The 23,667-nt window shown below is 43.5% G+C and overlaps 1 protein-coding gene and 1 long non-coding RNA gene across 8 annotated transcripts in view; one reads left to right on the top strand and one right to left on the bottom strand.

Moving 5' to 3' along the window:
- Positions 1–22,232, bottom strand: part of TWIST1 (twist family bHLH transcription factor 1) — an 86,412-nt gene extending 64,180 nt beyond the window's left edge. For 2 of the 6 annotated variants that reach the window (XR_014139306.1, XR_014139307.1), the window contains exons 1-2: positions 21,111–22,232; positions 18,204–18,250 (exon numbers count right to left, since the gene is read on the bottom strand). Coding sequence is in view for 1 of the 6 variants with exons in the window: in XM_081800454.1 (XP_081656580.1) it covers positions 21,153–21,764 (612 nt within the window). In the remaining 5 variants the exon portion in view is untranslated. Of the gene's footprint in view, positions 1–5,054; positions 5,185–18,203; positions 18,251–19,896; positions 20,560–21,110 lie in introns of those variants that run through there. The other 4 variants (XR_014139308.1, XR_014139309.1, XM_081800454.1 and 1 more) reach the window with 4 other exon arrangements.
- On the top strand, positions 15,270–19,737 carry LOC145716546 (uncharacterized). Of its 2 annotated transcripts, XR_014139312.1 has the most exons (4): positions 15,270–15,334; positions 16,529–16,587; positions 17,071–17,356; positions 19,597–19,737. It is a non-coding gene; the product is annotated as an uncharacterized LOC145716546 (long non-coding RNA). The 2 variants fall into 2 exon arrangements; XR_014139311.1 differs by lacking the exons at positions 15,270–15,334; positions 16,529–16,587 and adding an exon at positions 16,652–16,983.
- Positions 22,233–23,667: the final 1,435 nt, after the last annotated feature.

Raw genomic sequence — 23,667 nt, 5'->3', positions numbered from 1 at the left:
GATCAAAAGACTCTACCTCAATGGGCATGATTGTGCTGCTTGCTAAACTCAATGGCAATTTATTTAAATATGATACTCTGCAGGAGAATGCCTTCAAAGAAAAGGCACAACAGGCAGTTTATCATTTCCATGCGAGGCATTTGGAGTTATTGCCTCTTGAAAGCATTGGGGAAACAAGGATAATGCTGGTGGAAGAGTTAAAATGTGATATGATCATAAGCCCCGCTCTCTCTGAACAATGCCAGTTATGTCCTAGAGTTAATAGCTTGGTGGTCCCTTCTTAACACAAATCAGCCTTCCAAACAGAGGAAAGAGATGGGTGTGGGTGGTAAGGAAATTAGGAGCATGGATTCTAGACAATAACACATCTGAGATAATCGAGTGATGCAAGCACATTACTATTCAGTGTGTGGCAGAGTGCCGCTAATTCACTCTAAAAAGCTAACTCAGGCAAATATAAATTAAAGCATGTGCAGGACTGGATTGTAAAAAATAAGAGCAATTAGCACTGCAGTATGTGCACATCTGCAATAATCCTGTTTGATGCATCTTCTATTAATTAACTTTATTGGAAGAAAAAAATCAGGTCAACAGAAGGAAATGCACAGCTTTTGGCCACTACAAAGCATTTCCAAACATTGACTAAGTTTGCCATGTAAATGTGTCAAATGTCTTCCTTTAAGCCCAGAATAGAAAGGCAAAATGATTCTTATTTGTAAAGCTGTGATTTTTACGCTCACAAAGCTTAATCTTTAGGAGTGCGTTATGACAACTTTTGTTCATGTACTAATTTTTCTGCCTGGTAACGTGTTTCCTGTGTATATGGTGGGGGGGGGGATTTATGTTAAAAAGTAGGTTGAATAATTTCATTTATTTATACATGAACTGCAACCCGATCAAATCTATGATTTGGAATATGTCATATGAAAAATTATAATTATGCTCCTGAATCTTTATTTAATAATATGTTTTAAACATTTCTATGTTCAAGTACAGAAAGCCAGATTTTAGATCTAAACTAATATATAAAAATTCAATCAGTGTGGAAAGTGTTTTTAGACTGCAATAATTAATCCTTTTAGAAGTATAAAAATAATTTAAGTCCGACTTAATAGGTTGTTAAATGTTTCTCACTAAAGGATTGTTATTTTACCAGTATTTTCTGAAATCACTAGTGTAGGCAGGCAAATTATCAGTGTTTGATAAATTGGAATGTATATTAAGAAATGAGTACTTCTTAAATATACCATCCATTATGTTGCATTCTTACAGTCCATTTGCTTTTAAAACAGAGCTCTAAAATGAAAAAAATATATTTGGTGAGGTAATGTTTATATCAAAAAACAAAAATTATTTTTCTTAATTAAAATTGGAAGCAGTTTATGCTTTCTGATTCAATTCTTTATCTTTCAGATTCCAAATGTGCTTACTTTAAGTAACTGATACATTTAGTTCTAACCACCTTTCTTTTTCATTTACAAAGAAAGCAAATAATATGACGGTAAATGAAGCAATACATTAATTTATTAATTTTCACTGTCTAATTATTTTGACAAAGCTCCAGTGCCACAGAAATACTTTTAAAAGTATAGTATTACTGTTATATGACAATTCATTTTGAATGATACCATCAAGGGTATATCTATAATACAAGAACTGTTAAGTCTTTCTCTATTTATAGATTTTAGAAACTTAAAGCATTGTATTGAATAGAGTAATATAATTTGCTATGAATGACGCTTGTGATAATAAATTACATATTTAATAATTTTTTAAAATAAAACCACTTTTAATATAGATGTTTCATTAAAAATTCAAAATACATTTTCTGCACCAAATAATAAATATTAAAATGGAAACAACAGGCAAGTATAAGTTCTTGAGGAAAAGTGTTAACATCATTTAAATCAATTCAATACAATGTAATTACAAACTGGATTAAATATTTTCATCAATAGAAATTTGCTCTTAATTGATTTATGAATTTCAGTTTCTACATGATTATATGTAAGATAATGTTTGAAAAACATCACTTATAAAATATATATATACACTACAGCCATTGAACTTTTGCCTTCTGTGTTGTGTACATACAGGAGACTTTATTTCCTGGGACCTAATCTGTGTGAATAACCTGGATCTCTGGCCTCTTAAGTAAAATCAGTAAAATAGATGCACTCAAAAGCATTGTTTCTCCATATACCAAATGCAAAGACTGTCCAAGTGAATATTACTTCTAAAAATTCACTGGAGAATATAATTTTTGTCAAGTTCATACCGTGAGATACATCTCTACCACAGATCAAAATCTGCATTGTCATTTTAGAAGACTGCTGAATTTACGATTTTTCTCTATGGATCAAGTTTAGGCAAGAATTGGTGTTTATGAAGAGTATTATTTGATAGTAAGTCAATGTGAATATTAATGTCTCAGATAAATTGCAGTAATCATGTGTGCCCTCTACCACATCCTCCTGTCAATACTGTGTTTTTTTGCTTTTGTTTTTGTTTTTTAATATTTGCTTGTATGTGGGCTGGGTGCTACCTGTCATTCTTCAAAGGTCTAAAGTCCCTTGGACATAGAGCCAGATCGGAGTTTCTGCATTAACTCTCAATTTCCTGGCTTTTTGAGGGCTTCGGCAGACCCATAATGTTTCTTTAACATTTGTGGGGTTTTTTTTTTTGTGGTTTAATATTTCTAAAAGCAGTAAATTATTTCCAGCGTATGTAAAAAAGACAAATTTCTCTGTGGTTAGTGACCACAAAACAAAACAAGAAACAGAAATACTTCAGAGAATGAATCCTAAAAAAATTTTCAAGTTATAAACCCTTACTTTGATGTCATACGTGAAAAAGGAAATTTTGATGAAGAATTGTGAACTAACGCTTTAAAGAAGCCTCGAAGCCAATTACATTCCTGTATTTATCATTTTCATTACCAGTAATAAGCATCATAATTGTAAGTAAACACATATACTCATTGTGTCTCATAGACATATAACATAGCTATGAACTACTGAATAAGATTAATATTGACTAGTAAAGATATCTTATGAATGATTTAAGATAGAAATAGTCTTTGATTTAAGGGATAAACAACAAATACTTTCCTTTAACAAGGAAATAGTAGTTAAACTATTAGCAAATGACTTTTAAAAGCAGAGATGTTGACTTATCATCACTGCTTTTGCATTTGCTCCCAGATTTTGAGTTTTTATTTTTTAACTCTAGTAATTTGAAGTTTAGAATGAGTTTTTGGATTTTTAAATAATGCTTTATTTCACAATTTTTAAGTTAGATTTTTTTAGAAAATACAACATTTTAATCGATCTTATAGATTTAAATTTGGCATCTGACAGAAAATGTCTTGATAAGTTAGTTTGCAATGGTAATTTAAAACTGTAATTTATTGAAGCATCATCAGAGATATTAGATCATAGAATGACAGAATGATAATGCTTGTGATGTAATCTACCATTCTCTTCAATCTTAGAGAATCTGATGCCCAGATAAATTCAGTTAATTGGCAAATTACACAGCGAATAAGTGGCGGAGCTCAGACTAGACTTGTTCTTCTCTTTTCATTTATACCTTAAACTAACTCAACTACATATCAGAAATGGAACTTTCATTTAGGGCAAAATCAATAATGCAAGAAGACCTCATAACCTCAAAACAAAGATACATATGCCAACAAAAAGGCCAGCATTCAGGGTTCGATTGCTCTATTTAAGAGACAGAAGAGCAAAAACTATGCTTAGATTATTTAATAAAGCAGGAAAAAATCTTAAGCATCTTTCATCATTTCATGTTGCTGAAACTTCACCTTCTTTCTCCAATGTGGCTTCATTTGTAGAGAGAGCAAGAAGCAGTGGAGATTTCATGGAAGAGAGAGACTGATAATGACAAGATGCAGTACAGATTCTAGACTCTCAAACTCAGGCAATATAAGATCATCAAGTTTTTAACTTCTTTTCATCATTACGGCTGCTTGTTTATGCATATTTCTTCTGGAGCAGATCAAAACTAAGCTGAGAACCTAGATGGTATGTACAGATAAAGAAAATGGGCATATCACAGAGATTTCTACCCCCGATATGGTAAAACCAATGTTATATAAAGAACAGCTTTTCCTAAACTTTCTAAATTACATATCTTGGACCTGAGAATTTCTAAATTTAGAAAAATAGGAAGATACACACCCAAGATATTTTTCTTTTTATATAAAACTGACAGTAAGATGGATTAATGACAGCTTCAGGATGTATGATACTAGAATTACTCCAGAGCTTTTTTTTTTTTTTTTGCTTTTGGTAATAATCCTTCACTTGGAAAGATAGGTTTCACATTAGAAACTCAAAAGGAATATAAGATGAAGGAAAGAAAAACAAAACAAATAAGTGTTTTGTTTAATAAATTATTTTGTTTCAAACGCACAATTATTCTCAGATGAAAACTATAGTCTCATTTATTATGAAGTCCTCTCTATTAAAAATATATATACATACTCCCTCTGGAATAAAATCCAGAAGTGACTTTACTTGCAAAAGCAGAGTTGGGATCCCTGCCCCACTGAATTTTAAAAGTAAAAGTAAATTATGAGATGGTGTCCTAAGAAGATATTAAAACATAAATGTTAAGTGGCATATCACAGTCAGAATTGTCAAACATGGAGTTAACTGTAAATCATGTAGTGATGCCAAGGAATAATCCAGATGCAAGGCTCTTTCAGTTTAATAACTGTGATGTTGAAGCCAGTGACTGTGCTTGAAATGATGAGCAAAACAAAATTCCAGGAAAGAAAAAGATAGTTATAAGTACGATATAAATGAAAAATTCTTTTAAGTGTTAAAATGTGCAAATGGCTTAAATAATTTACATATATATACATATATATGTATATATATACACACATACATAAACACATATCACATTAAATCTATGCTTCCTAGCTGAGATCAACACATGCTCTCTTACTTATAAGGAATGGAATTTAAAGATCATACTTCCACTTTCTATGTGCAAGGGATATTTCTTTTATATTTTAGACTCACTGATTTTTCTGAAGAGGGCCCACGCATTTCTTTGTCTTAAACATTTCCAAAGTTGCTACTCTATTCTTCTTCCTTGCATTCGAACCTCTTTTTATGTGCACAAGGGTGCCATTTCTTGGAGATTTTCATCCTGCAAGGGCAAGGAGCAGATAGGTGGGATGTCAGAGAAAACACAGCCATGCTAATGGTCTGGTAGATGTCACTACTGTTTCCAGCAGTAACAAAGACTCCACTGTGTGCCCTCAGGTGAGTCACTTAACCTGCTGTGTCACAACTGCTCCATCTGCAAATTAGATAATCACCTTTGCCACCATCTTCCTCTCAGGGTTGTTTTGAGAATGTCATAACTGGTCATTTGTTTGATCTATTCAAGAAACACTCAGTGCCCTTGGACCCCTGAATGTGCACACTCAAGTGCAAGCTCAGTTATGAAGCTGCATCCAGCAGGAATGTTTCCTTACTGAAAGAGACAAAGGGCAGCCCATTGAAGAATGCCAGACCCAAACGGCATCTTGAAGGCCTCTGAGATTCTCAGATGAAAGGCTTTGTATAAAAATAAAGTATTGTTATTACCTAGGCAAAGAAAAATGCATGCATTTTCTGTCAGCATTCAAGAGCCATACATAGTGGTGCCCTCTGCCCCCCTTTGATATTTCGTTTGCATTTAGTTTGATGACAATATAGATAAATTCTCTATTTGGTGCCATTGGACCTGGGTTGCATTTCAGTGTGTGGAAAATGATGAAATGAAAGAGAGAAGCCTTTGAAAGAAAGTGAAAATAAATGTAATAGCCAAAAGCCAAATAATAGTCATAGTGTATTTAAAGTCTATTAAAGAGCAGAAGTCAGGGTATCAAATGCACACTCTCTCATCCTCTGTGGTCAGCCTACTACGTGGACCACCTGCCTTAAATTATACAAGTTCACCGCATCCCTGGAGTGAGGGGAAGGCAGGAGAAGAATGGGGGTGGAGACGCAGCTTTCTCCATTCATACTAATCATGCCGAATTTAAAATAGTTTCAGAATACCTCTTTTCAATTCACAATCAATTATATTTAAATCTCTAAACTGCCACTCTTGGGTTTGGAATAATGTATGCATATATATGCAATAAGGAAGTAACTTGGAGTTTCAATTGTTCAGTGGAAACTGATTGACATACACCATTTAGTTACCAGTGTTCATACTGTTTTAGGAGGTGATGGGGTAATGTAGAGCTCTGTATAGCCCAGGAATATAGGAAAATGGAACTCTAACTGGATAGAGCAGAAGGGGAGACCCTTCTGGATAAACTGCCCCCGTTTGGTTAAGAAGCACATGTGGAAACTCTGTATTTGGGTCTTTGACAGAAATCAAGTGGAACCAATTTCATAGACATGAAAATGTACTGATAACAAGCAAGCCAGATTTCTTATTAAATTTGACAATTACTGCCTTTGAGGTGCCAAGGCTGCTACCCACGGTTGTGAGGGACGTTCATTGAACAAGGGCACTCGGTCCATGGGGTAATGGGGCCTGACATCAGCCCTGCTCTGATAGACAAGCCATAAACCCTGGAAGAAAGGGATCCCTTTACTTCTTCACATGAAGAAATCATATAGGCAAATGACAGCTGTGGGCTCCATACAGAAAGACACTCTAAAATACTTAAGTTAAAATGAATGCCTGAATCTCAATGTTTTAATACATGTCTTATTTTGTGCTTATTTGGGTTTTCGTTCTAAACCTGAGAGGTAAGTATATGAATTATCCCACCATCATAGTATGAGACTGTCATATTGTCCTTTGGGGGGAAGTTCTTTCAGATGTGAATTCTGCCTCTCTGCCTCAGTTTCCCTAATAGTATAATGGTGATTTTCAAATCAACAAAAATGTGATGTGACAGGTGCTAAGTAAAATGCTGGGATTCTACTAGTGAGCTGGCTAGGCACAAAAAGCTTAAAATCTAATAAGCAGCTATAATCTATAGGATGTTGCTACAGAATGTGCATTGGAAAGAAAGAAAAGTAGCAAAGGCCAAAAGAAAATGTTCCTATAGGGGCGCCTGGGTGGCTCAGGTGGTTAAGCATCTGCCTTCAGCTCAGGTCATGATCCCAGGACCCTGGGATCGAGCCCCACATCAGGCTCCTGGCTCAGCAGGGAGCCTGCTTCTCCCTCTCCCTCTGCCTCTCTCCCTGCGCATGCTCTCTATCTCTCTGTGTCTCAAGTGAATAAATAAAATCTTCGAAACCCACTTTTACTCTCTGTTCTAAAGTTTCCACTCTGAGAACGCTTAATGCAGAGTGAACCACTTTTGCCTCTCCACTTCTATTCTTCCACAGGTAGGGGGGCCCTAATTTTCTGCACCACCCCAGAATATCAAAGAAAACCTCTTGTTGGGGCCTTCAGCACACATGCAGCAAATATCCACAGGTGAGACCAACCTTCTGTGATTAGAGGTTCCTTTGTTTGTTATGATGAACATGACCCAGTCACTTCTACATAGTCTTCGGACTTTAGAGAGGCCCCCAAGAAATGTTTGTTGACTGAATAATCATGCGTTTGTTTAATTGAAGGCAGTGTCACGGTGGCCACCCACGCAGCCTGCCACTTGGGGAAAAGTGGTTGGGGAAGAGTGAACATTTCGAAATCGCCTCTGCAGATCTACATGATATTTAACTCTAGCTGGGCGATCAGACAAGTGAGTAGATCTTTCACAGCAAATGGCAGTCACTCGTGGCTCTACACACAAGGAAGTTCACACACTCTTTACGTAGGGTGTTACTTTTCAGAACTGTGCTACCTGCAACTTGATTTCAAATTGTTCTTTGCATCAGTAACTCATGAAAACAAAACCCACTAGGAAAGCATGTCAGTCATAAGAACAGCATCACAGATTGCAAATTGAAAAGGCCTCTGGGATCATTCGCAGAGTAGGAAAACCCACTTATGATCACTCTCCTTTGGTTCTGCTTCATTCCATAATCACTCCATGGGGCAAACTACACTCCTGGTTTTTCTATCCAACAAACAGTTTCTGCACATGCTAGTTAAATTATCTTTCTTTTTCCAAGTCTTGAATGCATAAGAGTATTCTTAGTGGTAATTGTCCTTATAAGAGGCAAAAATAATGGTCTTGGGGCATTTTTCCACAAACAACGCTTTGTATCAATAATTGTAAAAATCAAAATAAAATAATTCATAAATCATAATTTAATATTCATAATATTACTATTAGAATTTTTAGTAAAAATAAAGACATATCCATTTTCATTCTTAGGAAATGAAAGGATAAAACAGCTAGATAGGATGCTGATTTTTACAGTTTACTAGGTGTTATATCTATACACAAAGAGGTGTCCAGCCTCACTTACTGACAGACAGTCATGGTCCTGTTATCTGCTTTGTTTATGCAAAACTGTAGTAAAAGAGAAAAAGGGTGAGCCTTGGGGAATAGTTGATCAGCTAGAAGAAAAGGGGTAGTTCTTTTTTTTTTTTTTTTAAAGATTTTATTTATTTGACAGAGAGAGACACAGCGAGAGAGGGAACACAAGCAGGGGGAGTGGGAGAGGGAGGAGCAGGCTTCCCGCCGAGCAGGGACCCCGATGCGGGGCTCGATCCCAGGACCCTGGGATCATGACCTGAGCCGAAGGCAGACGCTTAACGACTGAGCCATCCAGGCGCCCCGAAAATGGGTAGTTCTTATACTCAGGCCAATTCTGGATTTTACTCTCCTGCTTAAAATTTTGAAACCATGCTCCCAAGTAGAGAAAGGAGCACAGACTAGGCCCAGTTAGTCTTGGTCAAATATTTTGAACACTTTGGACTCCACAGTCCTTCACTGTAAATTAAATGGGTTATCAGTCAAGGAAGGTACGTAAATCACCATCAGGCTAATGTTGACACTGAGAACCTCTTGTCTAGGGAAGCAGAAAACCAGGTACCCAAAGAAACTCTTAAAGGCATTGTGAAGTGAACCACAAGGAAAACTGGAAATGATGACAACGAAATCAAACCAACTATCAGGGTTTATCAGAGGGTTGGTCCAAAAGTAGCAGCTGACCAACAAATTAACCTGCAATTCAACAGTTAAAGTCTGATGTCATTTTTTAGATAACAAAAGTCCTATGGAAGCTGTGAGTGAAAAATAAGCTAAAGCTCATCAGTGGAAAAAGTAGCTACCTAAGAGACCCTAATGATATTTTGGAGATTATTCCAAGTTGCATATCAGTCTGGTTGATCACAGCCAACTACAGAAATAATACCACCCATGTCACCTTCCAGCATAAAGGGCTAGCTCTCAACATGGCAGAATTATAAGCTAGAAAGAATGTTTGGATGAAACATTTCAGAAAAGCAATTCATGGTAGCTGTTAAAAATAAAAAATGGCCACACCAATGTGCACTTCCTTCCATCACCTACTGGAATACTATTTGCTATCATAGACATCACTGACGGTTTTCTACAGAAAACAAATGCCTAACACATAAGAGTTCAACACTAATTTTTCCTTACACAGAATACAGATGACCCCTTTGACCACCAACCTGTCTTTCATGCTAGTTTTAGAAACCCTGTCAGGAAGAATAAAAATTTCTGCGGCTTGTGGAACTTTTTCAGGGTATAAGGTCTTGACCAGCAAATATGAAAGTATATTGCTTGGTTTCCTCTCAATATCAATACTTAGTATCACATTTTGGGTCTTGTAAGTGCTCCCATATGTTTCAGAAATAATTAAATTTTTATTGACATTTTGGCCTGCCTCCTAAAGATGAATATCCTTCAGCTGTTAAACATTTGATAGGTTTGAAGTTGGAAAAGTTTTTTATTTAATATTTTTATGCTCTTGAATATATACATAAAGAAAAGACAAGAGGTGACCTGAATCTTTTGATGTAGTGATTGGAACTCTAGGAAAAAGGCAGTGACTTTCAAAAACTCTCAGGCTGCCCTTAGAGAGGAGGGGAATAATCGGTATGTCTTTTGTCATATGATTAAGCTTATCAAATCAGGATCGTTTCTGCATAAACCATGAACTCTGATCTGGTTTTTTGTTTTGTAATGTTATAAAGAATGAAGAAAGCTTGTATATTGGAAAATACTTTTTTTTTTACAGGTTCTTGAGTTAATCCATTCTCTTTCACCCAGGAAATCAGGCTTACTTCTCAAATGGAAAAGCAAACTGCTGACCTTCAAGTTACTGATCTCGAAGGGACTTGGGAGGAGGGAGTGTGGAGACTCGTCAAAGAAAGACTGAAATAGTCAGACACTCTTCCCCCAAATATCACAGATTCCCAGCCTTGTGGGATTCTAAGCAAATAACCAGAATATCACTCAGGGCTAAACCTTCCTCTGTAAGCAGACATTTTCTAGCGGTGCCCTGGCCTCGACCCTCCTCAGCGATGGTCTTCAACCTGCGCGGCTAATTCCTTCCTTGATTTGCCTTCACCTTGGGAAAGAAGAAAGAAAACAAAGTTCCTCCTCCCCAGTCCCCAGTCTGCTACATTTCGAAGAAGTGGCTGGAAAACGTCGATTCCACTGGGAAAAGCGTCTGCTGGAGGCTACTGCGGGTCGGGCCCACCTTTAGCTTCAGGTTGACAAATGTCTTCAGCGCGTTCTCAGCTCCGCGGGCCCTAGGGGGTCCCCTAAAATCGCAATAGTGTCCGCCCTGTCTGACCTGCCCCCCTGCAGCGGCGCACATTTCAGCTTTTCAGCTTCACGGTGGAGCTCGCAGTAATTGAGTCGGGAAGGTTATTTTTCCTGGCCTCGCCTCACCGTCCTGAGACTGCGGGGAGCTTTCGGAAAGACATCGCCCCCCCTCCTCCCACCCCGCCCCGAGGCCCCGGCTGCTTCTGAGCTCTGCCCCGGCCTCCGCCCCGCGGGAACCAGGATTTCGATCCACGCGGCTTCGGCCAGAGGCTTAGGCCGGCGGGTGAAACCACCAGGGGTCCCAACGGAGGGCTTATTCCCGACCCGCTTCACAATTGGGGGTCAGATCGCATTAACACCAAACCGCCAACCGGGCGGGAGCAGGTGGTTAATTGCATAAAATAGAGTTAACTGCAAGAGACTAACTTTACAACGGTGACTTGGTTTCCCTCCGTAGCTTGGTCATCAAAAAAGGTCTCTCCCTCCTCCTCAGTTGTAAGGCGGGGAAAGGTTCTCAGCTGCTCAAGAAGGCTAGAGGTGCATACTGTCAGCTTAAGGTGACCCGCAGGGTGGCGCGGTAGGCGCGCCGGCCCCCATCCTCGCGGCTATTGGAAGCAGGTTTCCCTCACCCCTTCCTGGAAGGTAAGAGCTTTGGCATCTGGAAGTGTCAGAAAGGAGCCTTTTGCCATAAATCATCCTGAAAAGCATTCAAATCAGACAAGCGTCTAGAGACCCCTTAGACACTCCACCCCCAAAATCCTAGATCAAAGTGCAATTCCTGGAACCATAAACACCTATTATAAGCAAAATCCTACTTATCTGGAGGATGCTAAAACTGAGAGAGAAGGAAGGAATAAGAGGCATTTGTCGCTGTAAATCCCCCGCACAAATTCACAAGCTCTGTCTTGTCTTAGATTTGTCAACTGCTTTCTCGGGGATGGCCAACCACAGCTTTTCTCAACTCGCCCATTACGCGTTTCTGGGGTCCCCCGAACAGCTGGCTGGAGAGTTTAGAACGCGGGACTGGACATTGGCTTTCGCTAGTTTTTTCAACCAAGAGAGAAGCAGGTGTGAGAAAGTCCCGAGCTGGGGAGGTGGGAGCGGGAGAAAGAGAATTCACTTTGTCCTAGTGTAGAGACAGCAAGTGCTTTTTACAGATTGCACTAGTGCGGCAAACTTCAGTGCAAAGCACTGTTCGTCCGAAACTTCGAAAACTCCGAACAGAAAACACCCGCCCAGGCAATTTCTGCTCTCGCTGAACTCCCTCTCCGGGCTGCGTTACATTTGCACCATAACACCATTAATTTCCGAGTTCTCTCAAGAGCGATCAGCAGAGGGACAAGGACACAAAGAGGGGACCTCGAAGGGTAGATGTCTAAGATTCTGAGAGAGCAACTTTCTTGCCTCCGAAATGAAAAAACTCCATTTTTTACCCCGACTTCCTTGGTCAATCCAGAGTCAACCGATTGTATTGAAATCTCAAGTCTGGAGCAGGGATGGCCCAGCCGGGCGTCTAAGGCGGAAGCTAGGGGGCGGCGGGGTGGAGGGTAGGAGGTTGGCGTGTGTGTGGGGGGGTGGGGGGTACTAGCATGGAGAGACCTCCCCCCACATACATTCCCTTCCCGGAGAAGCGCTCGCTGCACGGGTACCGCGAGAGGGGGCCTTAGGAAAGGCGCTGGCAGCTAGTTGACTGCAGGGTTGAGATTATTCGACACGTGTCTTTTACTCCTCACAATCCATTTCTTACGGGTGATTTATGAACGAACCTCTTTGATCTGGGACGGTTTTTATCTGTCCACTGTTACAGATGACAGACGCGGCTGCTAAAATGCCTCGTTCCCGCTGCCTAAAAGCTTGCTCCCCCCTTCCCAAATGCTGTTGCTTTTTCTCTGGTGATTCCCCACCCCCTGCCTCTTCGCTACCCTCCCCTACCCCCAGCCCCGTTCGCTCTATTAGTTGCAGTCCCTCCGGATGTTTTAAGTCAACAAAAAAGCGCTGGGCAGGGTCAGTTGGGAGCCAAGGCAGGCAGATTTGGGGCACGCTATCCCCTTGGTGCCACATGTGTTGGGGTTCTATGAAGGCCTCCAGCCAGGGACCAGAAGAACTAGCTCCCAAAGTGCGGGTACCCGCCTTGGGAAGGGAGAAGGCAAAGCCCTGGCAGTCAAGTTCCCGCGGGGGCTGGCTTTGCTAAAAGAAGGGACGTGGACCCGGGATGCGGAGGGCAGTGTGGTCCGGGGTTCTGTGCGGGCCGGGACTCTTCAGAACAATCACGTCGGCTTAACCAGGGAGGGAAGGAGGCGGCAGAAAAGGGGGAGAGGGGGTCACGTTGCGCGCCTGCTAGTCCCTAATAGGTAAAGGAAAAGCGGAGTCTCAGAAGCGGTTATTAATAGATCTTTTCTTTTTCTTTTTCTTTTCTTTTCGTGTGTGTGTGTGTGTGTGTGTTAGTAGTATTTCATTAAAACCATATCCTGGAACAAAGAGCTGCTCTTTCATGTCTCTTTGCTTTGTTATTACTCTGACAGGAGTTCTAAAAACAGGATTTTCCAAATCAAAGGATCCCTGCAGTTCGTGCCCCCTCCCAGCCCCCCTTTCCTTTACCAAACTGCTCTTGGTATCATTATCCCACTACGGATTCTTATACTCTTGATTTAGCCGGAGGACATTTAATAGCTGACTGGATTAAATATTGCAGACTCCAGCCTGCGCTATTTGAAATCCGGGTCGTGGACTGTGCCTAACTTCAGAGAAGGAAAACTGATCTATGAGATGTGTTTTAAGTTTCACTCAGTCGAGGCCTGGAGAGAAGGAAGAGGAAGAAGGATTCTCTGCTCCAGGTCTCTTTAATATGCTACAAAGTTAAAAGTTTTAGAAGGTGTGTGTTGATGGGGGGTAGCAAGAAAAGTCAAGGGTGGAATGAGGCGAGAGGCAACCTTCGCAAGAGACTAACAGAAGTTTCCTTCTGTCATAATGGAAGAGGGATTTATAAGGACATTTTTAAAGTAAAGAATGCTGCTCTGGAAGGTAGGGTTCTGCCCAGGAATGGAACAAGGTTGTAGGGGGTGCATCAGCATACCTCTCTGAAGGATTCAGTATCATTACTAAAATGCAGTATTGACTCGGTCTCTTTCTGCTGCATGTTGCTTTCAACAATAGTAACAATTCTTTGATTTGGTGTTAAGTTTCAGAAACAAAAGAGGAAAAGAAATTTGGACTATTGTGTCCAGTAGTAGGTTTAGAAATGGAGGTCTGGAGGCCCCAAAGTAACATGTCAGAGTCAGGGTGTTGGCAGTTCAACCCAACATTCATCTTGGCTAGGCAAACCCAGAGGCGCAGGATCTGAGGTCTTCCGCCAGGATGCTTTGGGGGCCATAACCAGATATGATATGTACCCAAAGGTAATAAATCCACGTTAAGTTCCTTCAGGGACGGCTGGATGGGTATTTAGATTAAATGCCATAGAGAGAAAAGATGTGTCTGTTTATCTGGTCTTGCACATTTTTAAAACTGTCACCCTTAAAGCTAATGTGATCATTTTGAATTTATTTCAATTCTTTGGAAACCCAAAGAGGATTAATAAAAACTCTGACAGTAAATTTAGATTTAATATTGTGGAAGAAAATACCCCAACTTTTAATTTTTTTTTTTAAATACAGAGGTGTATGGGCAGCTATAAAATAACTATAAGCCAGGTGCAATTGTCAGTGTAACAGTGACTTAGGAATAATGTTGCATTTAAATGAAGAGCCACAGAACAGTTCAGTCATTTAATGTACAGTCTTAAAAGTATTGTCAACAAATATTTAAAACCTTAATGTGTGCAGAGATCCAGGCCTGAGCCACCCGTTAATATTCACAATAGCCTCTATGAACATCTCTCTTAGAACAGAGAAAGGAATTGGACTGTCTTCCACAACTGGGCAACTACTAATTCATTTTAATTTTGTTTAGGAACTGAGCTTCTTCCTTCCTTATTTGTACATGTGATTTTTAAGAATCCTCAATCAAACCGATAATTTAACTTCTTAAAAGTCCTACCCAATGGGCAGCAAAGATCCCCAGAGCCTGGGTCCTGGCCCCAGGCGGGAGGGATCACCCGCTCATCTTTCAGCCCAGTCAAGCATCTTGGAGGTTTAGGGTCTGTCAGTCCTGGCATTCTTTCCCTCTTATCACTCTCTACCCCTTCAAAAAGGCAATTGATTAGTTTCAGCTTTTCCAAACCGAGATCGGATACGTTTCTCAGGATCAAAAGTCTCCGAGAGGCCAAGACAGAAACGTGGGGGATGGGGAACGTGAAGAAGGAAAGCCCGGGGTGGCGGGGGTGGGGGGGGGTGGAGATTTGCCAGCCACCTCAACCCTCTGCACCCAAGGCACCTAGGGGATGGGCGGGTGCTGGTAAGGGATAAGATTGTGACCTCTCCTGGAAGAGGCACTTAAGGATTTAAGATGTGTCTTCCCTTTCCGGAAGCAAATATTTAAAGGAGAAAATAGATATCTAGAAAAGGAGGTTGATGATTTATGCCTGGATTTTCCTCCAAGCATTTGCCTTCCTTGTATTTACAGGCGTGGCTCCATTTGCAAATTGTACATCTGTTCTCTTCACGTGACATTTCATAAAAGCCCTAACATCTGGGCAAGATAAACTTCCTTCAGGTACCTGCTTAACTTTTCACTTGTCACACTCGCATCACCCCCGGTGGGTCCTTTTCGCCCTCCCGCCTGACTCAGTGGCGGGGTCTGTGGCGCGCTTTGTTCCAGCCCCCACGCTCTGGCCCCCAGCCTCCTAGGACCCCACATAGCCCCCCTCCCAACGCCAACCTTTGCCATGGCCAGCTTCTTTGGCAGACCCCATCCTTACGTCTCCCGCCTCTGGTTCCACCGTGCAGGTAAATGAGGGCACCATCTTGGACCCAAGGAGAAAAGTCAGATTGCCTTCGATTCCGGCTTCAAACCAAAAACAAAACAAAACAAAACTGCCTAATAAGCAATATTCAAACTCGCGCTTAGATTCCATAGTCTCATATACATCTATATACTCTTCAGTGGAATGAAAAAAGAGTGCTGCTGATTCTGATGGTTGTCTTTAAATGAACGTTCGCTCTATCTGGTAGATGTTTAAACTGCGTGGTTTACAGAAATTTAATTTCACTTGCTCGTAATCTCCCTTCCCCTAAGAAGGTTGCCTTTGGGATGAATGTTTTTAGAAATGTTTTTTTTCTTTTCCTAATCTGGAATTTTGTTCACGCGTAAGTACGAAGACACATCCACAAACTTGAGGGGGGGGGCGCGGGAAATGGAAGGAAAAGAAAACAGTCCACGTAAACAAGAAGGACAGCCGTTCGAGGCCTTCGCTGCAGCAAACCCCAAACGATCTCATTGCAGGGCGCCCACGAAATCCCGGCTATAATTGAGTGTTTTCTTTGAGGTTTTCTGACCATGTGCTTTTTGCCATGGTTACTAGGACTCTGATATGAGAAACTGGATATTCATTATGATTCCGTCCCATCCGTTCCCCCAAGGTTTATCTCCCTGGCCTTTATAAAGAAGGAGACTAGAAAGGGGGGACTTTTGTGCCAGTGATTTTAACCTGCCCCACCTTCCAGTGACCTGCCACATGCTTCTTCCCTCTTTATAGACATCTGGGAATTCCATACATGCCTTAAACTCCAATTACACACCTTCTTCAAAGGACACGTGCTTTGATTTGCTAAGAACATTAAGTGGGCTCACGTCCTGGGGCCTTGGGACAAAAGCAAATGGCAAATGTATCTCATGCCCTGTTTACTGGGTCTATCTTTGGCTGTTCAGTAAATAAGGATAATTAATAATCCTGTTTGCATTTTCGAGGTCTCGGATTCGAAGTTTCTTGGGAAAGAGTGGGGTTGCCGGCTGTGAGAAATCATGAGGTAACCGATCTCTCCTTCCACTTTGTCGGTGCACTTTCCTTCCACTTTCGCTGGTGCTGGGGGTGGGGCACGCTTTACGACACACGCGCAGAAAATTCTGGAAAAGTGGCCCCCGGGGGGGGGAGGGACCCCCCCGCCCCACCCGTGTTTGTCGCTAATACAGGCCTGTCTCTGGAAATGGGAGGTTGGGCCTTTGCCTGACTCTGTGGCGGCTCCTTCTGCTACCGCTGACACTTGGAACCGCCGCCTCGGCGCAGCGGCCAGACGCGGGGCCCCGAGCGGTCCACGCAGTCGGAGAAGGGCGCGGACATTGTCACTCTCCCCACCGTGTGGCCCCGGCCCGCCACCCACGCAGGGGAGTCTGGGCCGCCGGCCCCCCTCCCGCGCGCGCCGCAGGTGAGCCTCCCGCTCCCCACGGAGTTCTGTTTGGGTTTCCGTGGCGTTTGTACCCCGCAGGTTTGTTTGTTTTTCTTCAAATTACAGATGCAGGGAAAACCGCCTGACATCATGAGAGCGGGACAAACGCTCACTTTGAAGGATTCCTGGGCAGGACTTCAAGTGAAATCATATGCCTGAGAAGAACTTGATACCGGTCTAGAGAAAATAACCAGTTCTGAGTTTGCCAAACCGTGGAATGTGCAAAATGCTCGACTTTTTTGCAAGAGGCCAAGTGTCCCTTAAAAAGCTCTATTATGAATATGAGCCTGAGGACCGAAGGAGCAAGAAGCTTGTGCCATTGTTGAGTGTGGGAAAAAAGTACACACAGTATGTGAGTTTCTGCTATTTAACGTTATTTTATTAATAATATGTACCACTTTAGGGCGGGTACCTGCAACTGTGCATGAATTATCAGCTGTGCATGTGCTTAGCAAGTGTGTGCACCACGAAGGGAAATGGGTGCATATGTTCTCATATGAGAACAAAAATTTACTGCTTTCTTATGACTGAAGGCTATCAATTCAACAAAATTAAAAGCAAGATTTAAAAATATATATATATATATATATGTGCACATTCTTACTCAGTTGTTTAGAATTCACCCAAGGCAATTTTATACAGCATTTTCACTCCAGTAAATGCATTCTGGCTCAAGGGTAGAGTCCCCCGTCCAGCCACCACATTAAATTCTCACTTCTGAAGCAGAGGTAATTCATTCTAATTGTCCTTTAAATAAGAATAGGTAGCAAAAATAAAACGAAAACAGGAAATAATGGTAGAGCTAGAGAAACACAGGTGGCTTTATTTCTCTTCTAAAAAAGAATTCGCCTTGTCGTGTGTATGGAGGAGGACATTGGGAATACAAAAACAGTCTGCAAGCTGAAAATTGTATTCTAATAGTTAAAATTTCCACCATGAATTATTCTCATTCAAAGTAAACCTATCTATCACCTTTCATTCATTCATTTATTTATTTCCCTGAAAATCTAGGGGAAAATATTACCTTCAGTTTAGCAACATAAATATGGCATTTGCTTTTCTCCAAAGGGTTTTCCCTTATGAGCAAAGTAAAGAGAATAAAACACCAAAAAAATATTAAAAAATTTAAAAAGGCAAATGATAGGCTACCTTTTTTTGAAACTTCTGGGTTTTGTATCATCAGAGATAAGAGAAATTACCTTCTCAGCAATGACGGTCAGCTCCATCCTGATGTACATCAAGAAATCTGAAATATCAAATAGTCATACCAAGCTAGTGAACAAGGAGATTCCTCCATGAACAGTTTAGAAAATGGAGGTGGTAGGATGATACACACAGAAGAGAGAATTACCATCCTCATGCTCTCCCTCATCCTTCTAGGGTACCCACCTTCCATTTCTACCCTACACACACACCCACACACACACACACCCACACACACACCCAAACACACACACACTTTCTCTTTCTAACATACACATACACACACACACACGCACTACAAACACACCCACACCCTACAAGTACACTCACACGTAATCACTTTCCCAGCTCGTGTAGTTATTTGGTAAAGGACTATCAAAATCCAAAAATTAATTCCCCAAGCCTTCACTAATCTCTCAGTGTGCAAGTCAATGCTACAGGCTCCTTATTTGTAAAACATGGTCTAAGATATTCAGAATAGTGAATTTACAATATTGTTGTGTCAGCATTCTCTGATGATGTGTAGGAGGGAAACAAAAGCCTTCAGGCAATATAATAACCTCAATCTGAGTTGAGCAAACACAATCTGTTTGGATTCATATACACTTGTTTGCCATAGCCATTGTTTGAATTAGACAGCAAAATTATTTTCCAGTTTGAAAGCTTCCCTGATTACACCTGAATGCAGTCAACTAGATGTAGAAGCTAAGAAGTGATACAAACTTACTACTTCTAATGATATGAGTTATAAAAGCCAATGTTTTCCTATCTCAGAAATAACCAGAATGAAATAAAAATCAAGCCCCATCTGTTTTGCTGCTACTGTTTTACTTAACTTCAGGTTTTGTATACCTCTAAGTAGCCAGGGAAAAATTACATGTAATTTTGAATAAAATATATTTGCTAATGAACTCACTAGAAAATGAATAGCTCTAGTACTTCAAATTGTGATTGTTCCAATAGTTACTGAAGATACTGAAAGTTCAGGTTCTTTATTGTATTTTACTTCATAGTTATATGTTCTTTAAAGAAGGAGCATGCTTCCCGAATGGATAACATCAATATGGAAAAATATTAACTTTGGTTCTTCTTTTAAGCAAACATGACACTAAATATCATTTTCATTCATGAAAAAAGTTAGGCAAATTACTTTGCAAATGCAATTATCTTTCGGGCTGAATTTAACTTTATTATTTTCTATGCATTCCTACTGATTTATCACGTGTACAGATACAGATCATTTTAATAACACTTCGTGCATCCTTTCAGTGCAATGAACCTATTATTTAGAAATCCTCACAAACAGTGGAGGGCATGACAAAAATATACAGTAACAAGAGAAAATAGTGCTGGCTTCCCATTGCTTATTTGCATTTAACTGTTTTACAGCTGCCTCCTCAAAATATAAGCAAGAAAAGTGAATAACGAATTTAAGTTTTTGCTGTTTGGGGACCTAATAAGAGATGAAGGATAGATGCTACAAAGCCCACTGAACACCAAACTGGAATAATAATAAAGCTGTCTTTCTAAATAACATGCCTGTGCCTGTCAGTAGCTAGTTTATTTGCGTTCTTCACTGCTTTGTTTATATTAGTGTCCCCTCCCTCCTGGGTGCCTCCAGAGTTAAACAAGTAGATATTTACCTCCAACTTAATCCTGAGCTTTAAAAATATAGACCAAACTCTAAGGTTCTTAAAATTTTCAATCATATTTATTTATTGCAGAAAAATAATATACAAAGATATTTACAAAACAATCATAAAAATATGAATGCATTTAGACACCGGATCTATTTGCATTTTACCATGGGTCAACAATAAATAAATAGAATGTTGTTTTTTGTATTTTAAGTTTTTTTTTCTCTCAGAGGAAGAATGTAAAAAGGAATTAACTGACTGTGATTTTGCAAGTCAGTTTAATCCCCGCATTTTTATTTCTAAAGACGTTCTTAAAATTCCTCTGGTTGTTACCATTTTAAAATGGAGAAAAGTCCATAATGATGCCTTTCCTTTCAGTGGCTGATTGGCACGACCTCTTGAGAATGCATGCATGAAAAAATAAAAATAAAAACATTCTTCGTCAAAAAAAAAAAAAAAAGGAACACAAACAACTGTTCAGACTTCTATCAGAATGTAGAGGTGTGAGGATGGTGCCGCTGCCCGTCTGGGAATCACTGTCCACGGGCCTGTCTCGCTTTCTCTTTTAAAAGTGCGCCCCACGCCCTGTTTCTTTGAATTTGGGTTCTGCTCTTCTAATTTCCAAGAAAATCTTTGGCATATATATTTATTTTTAGTTATCCAGCTCCAGAGTCTCTAGACTGTCCATTTTCTCCTTCTCTGGAAACAATGACATCTGCAAAAACCCAGAGGGGGGAAAGTTGGTTATTGTTTAGGTCTCCGTGGCTGTTTGCTAAGACTAGTGAGCACTGTTCTTATCACCACTACTGAGAAATTACGCTGAACAACCTGGAAGGATTTCAGCCCCAGGGCAAGAGGAAGTGGGTGGGCGGAAAGAAGGAGGAGGTGGAATTTGGAAGCATTTGTTTTAAGGAGAACGAAAACTTAAAGCCCAAGGAAAGGGAGGCCCTGGCAAGAAAACCGTCCTTATACCCGTGACCCTCGAATCTCTCTCAGTCTTCCCTCCTGTCCGTCACGCACACTCACGCACACGCACACTCCTCATCGGGGCGCATGCCCCTCTCCCTAGCGGGGACCGACCTGCCTTTCAGGGACGCTGGGCGGGGGGAGGGGAGGTGGGGTTTGAGGTGGCGGTGCCAGGCTGGGTGGGAAGGCTGAGAGGGGGGTGAGGAAGGCAAGGTGGACGGGGAGCCGCGGCCCGGCCGTCAGTCCATCTGCCACCTGAGCGGCGGAAGGGCGAAGGGGCGCAGAGGCGCCGGTCCTTACCTAGGTCTCCGGCCCTGCCGAGGGGGTGGGGAGCTCCGCCTGCTAGTGGGACGCGGACATGGACCAGGCCCCCTCCATCCTCCAGACCGAGAAGGCGTAGCTCAGTCGCTCGTGGGCCACATAGCTGCAGCTTGCCATCTTGGAGTCCAGCTCGTCGCTCTGGAGAACCTGGTAGAGGAAGTCGATGTACCTGGCCGCCAACTTGAGGGTCTGGATCTTGCTCAGCTTATCCGAGGGCAGCGTGGGGATGATTTTCCGCAGCGCGGCGAACGCCTCGTTCAGCGACTGCGTGCGCTGGCGTTCCCGCACGTTGGCCATGACCCGCTGCGTCTGCAGCTCCTCGTACGACTGCGGGCTCCCGCCGCCGCTGCTGCTGCCGCCGCCGCCGCCGCCGCCGGCGCCTCCGCCGCCGCCGCCCGCAGACTTCTTGCCGCGCTTGCCCTGGGCCGGGCTGCCCGGCTCGTCGCCGCCTCCGACGCCCCCGCCCGCGGCCCCGCCGGGCCCCGCGCCGCCGCCCGCGCTGCGCCGGCTGCTGCGCCGCTTGCGCCCCCCGCGCTTGCCGCTCGGCGGCTGCTGCCGGTCCGGCTCCTCCTCGCTGTTGCTCAGGCTGTCGTCGGCCGGCGAGACTGGCGAGCTGGACACGTCCTGCATCATCTCTCAGGTGGCAGCGCGCGGCCTCGCAGGCCCGGGGCAGAGGGGCGGCCCGGGAAAAGGAGGAGAGCCGGGCGCCTCAGCCCGCCAGCTTCCCCCGCGCGCGGCGCCGGCCCGGGCGGTGCGGCCCGCCGAGGAGGGAGCGGGAGGAGGGACGGGGAGGATCTCCGCGGGGAGGGCGCGCGGGGGAGGCGGGGAGGGAGGCGGGAGGGGGAGGGGACGGTGTGGATGGCCCCGAGGTCCAAAAAGAAGGCGCCCAACGGCCGCACGCACACCCTGCTCGGCCTCTTGGAAACGCTGCCGGTGCCGGCGAGCCCGCGAGGTGTCTGGGAGTTGGACGAAAGCTGCAGACTTGGAGGCTCTTATACCTCCGTGCAGGCGGAAAGTTTGGGGGCAGCAGTGTCATTGGCCTGACGTGGGGAGGAGGGACTTTTCGAAGTTTTATAGGAAAGTTTCCGCTTTCCAGCCCCGCTTCCCCGTCCCCACCCCCCCAACCCCCCTTCCTCAGGGTCTGACAATTCGTTCTCCCAAACCATTCAAAAACGACCTGGCTCGGGCGGCCGGCCCCTCTGCCCGCCTCCTTGCTGCCCTCCCCTTTCCCTCTCCGCCGCCCTCCGCAGGCGGGCGCGGGGCGATTTCCTTCCGCGTCGGAGCGCGCGGGCCGCGCCCCCGCACCCGAGCGCAGCCCCGGAAAGCGGCCGGAGGGGACCTTTCGGCCCCGGTGTCAGTCCCTCCCGGAGTGGCTGTGACAGCAGCGGCAGCAACAGCTTCGACGCAGTGGGTGATGTCTCATCTCGCCCCTGTACCCTCTAGGTCCGTGGGGCCGCTTTGGGATTGCTGGGGGTGGGGGCAGTAGCAGGATAACTGGCAACCGCGGAGCTCCCCCCAGTAGCCAGGTAGACGGGCCCCCAGAGTCGCAAAGGCCAAACCACCGTGGCTGGCCCTGAGGTCGTGGGCGTTTTTGAAGACGTGTCTGCGACGCGGGGACTGCGGATCTGTGCCCCGGCCTGCTCTCACCCCTCCCTGAGAAGCATCTGGGCCTTCCTTTTCCCTCCACAGTGACCCAGTCTAAAAGCTTCCTGCCACTCAAAAGACTACACCTCCGACGGTGCTAGAGACAGCTCGTTCTTTCTCCGAAGTCAGTCCTGTCCTTGGAGAAGGCAGCGGGGCCGGAGAGGGACAGTGCAGCGTCTTCGCTGCAGCCCTGGTCTCCTGAGCTGCCAGCCCAAGGTGGAGGACCCTGTGGCCATTTCATCCCTACCCTACTCTCAAATAAAGTCCCACATTGTGACCTCTAAAGGTAGGCTCCTAAGAGAGTGAGAGTGCGATGGGGTTCAAGCCCCCGAACACGCGCGCGGCTGATGGTTGTGAGACGCACCTTCTCCACCCTTCATTCCTAGGAGGTGGAGTGGACAATTACGCTTCGTGTGACCCAAACGCGTTCCAGTTACTTGGACACTTTTGTATTTTAAGCCATTCTAACGAATACGTTAACAACAACGAGCCCCAGAGCCCCAAAGAGGGTGGTGATGCATATTCTGGCAAATAGGAGGCAACAAAAGTTGGTGGGCTGGAAGGGAAGCCAGGGGAGAAGAGAAACCCCTCTTTGCAATGCCAGACTTGTTTCTCTTTTTTGGAACGAGTTGGGATAGAATAACCATTTCGTGTTCACCGTTAAGTTGCAAAGCAAACTAGAGGTCAAAAGCAGTAGTCGGTTTTCAGGGGGGGAGATTTAGGGGTACCGAGGTTGTGTGCCCTGCGCAGGCCGAGCTCCACTCACGCTCTCCCCCGACTGGCCTGTCAGAGGAGAATTAGCTAAGCGAAAGTCTCCATTCTGGGCCTGACCGAGGGTCGCGGCTGTGGGTGTGGGGCGGAGGAGGAGGGAGCCCAGGCGACTGGAGGGCAG

The sequence above is a fragment of the Leptonychotes weddellii genome, chromosome 12 (genome assembly GCF_054177405.1).
Source record: "Leptonychotes weddellii isolate Sample4059 chromosome 12, ASM5417740v2, whole genome shotgun sequence".
Lineage (NCBI taxonomy): Eukaryota > Metazoa > Chordata > Mammalia > Carnivora > Phocidae > Leptonychotes > Leptonychotes weddellii.
This window is presented reverse-complemented; position numbering and strand designations above follow the sequence as displayed.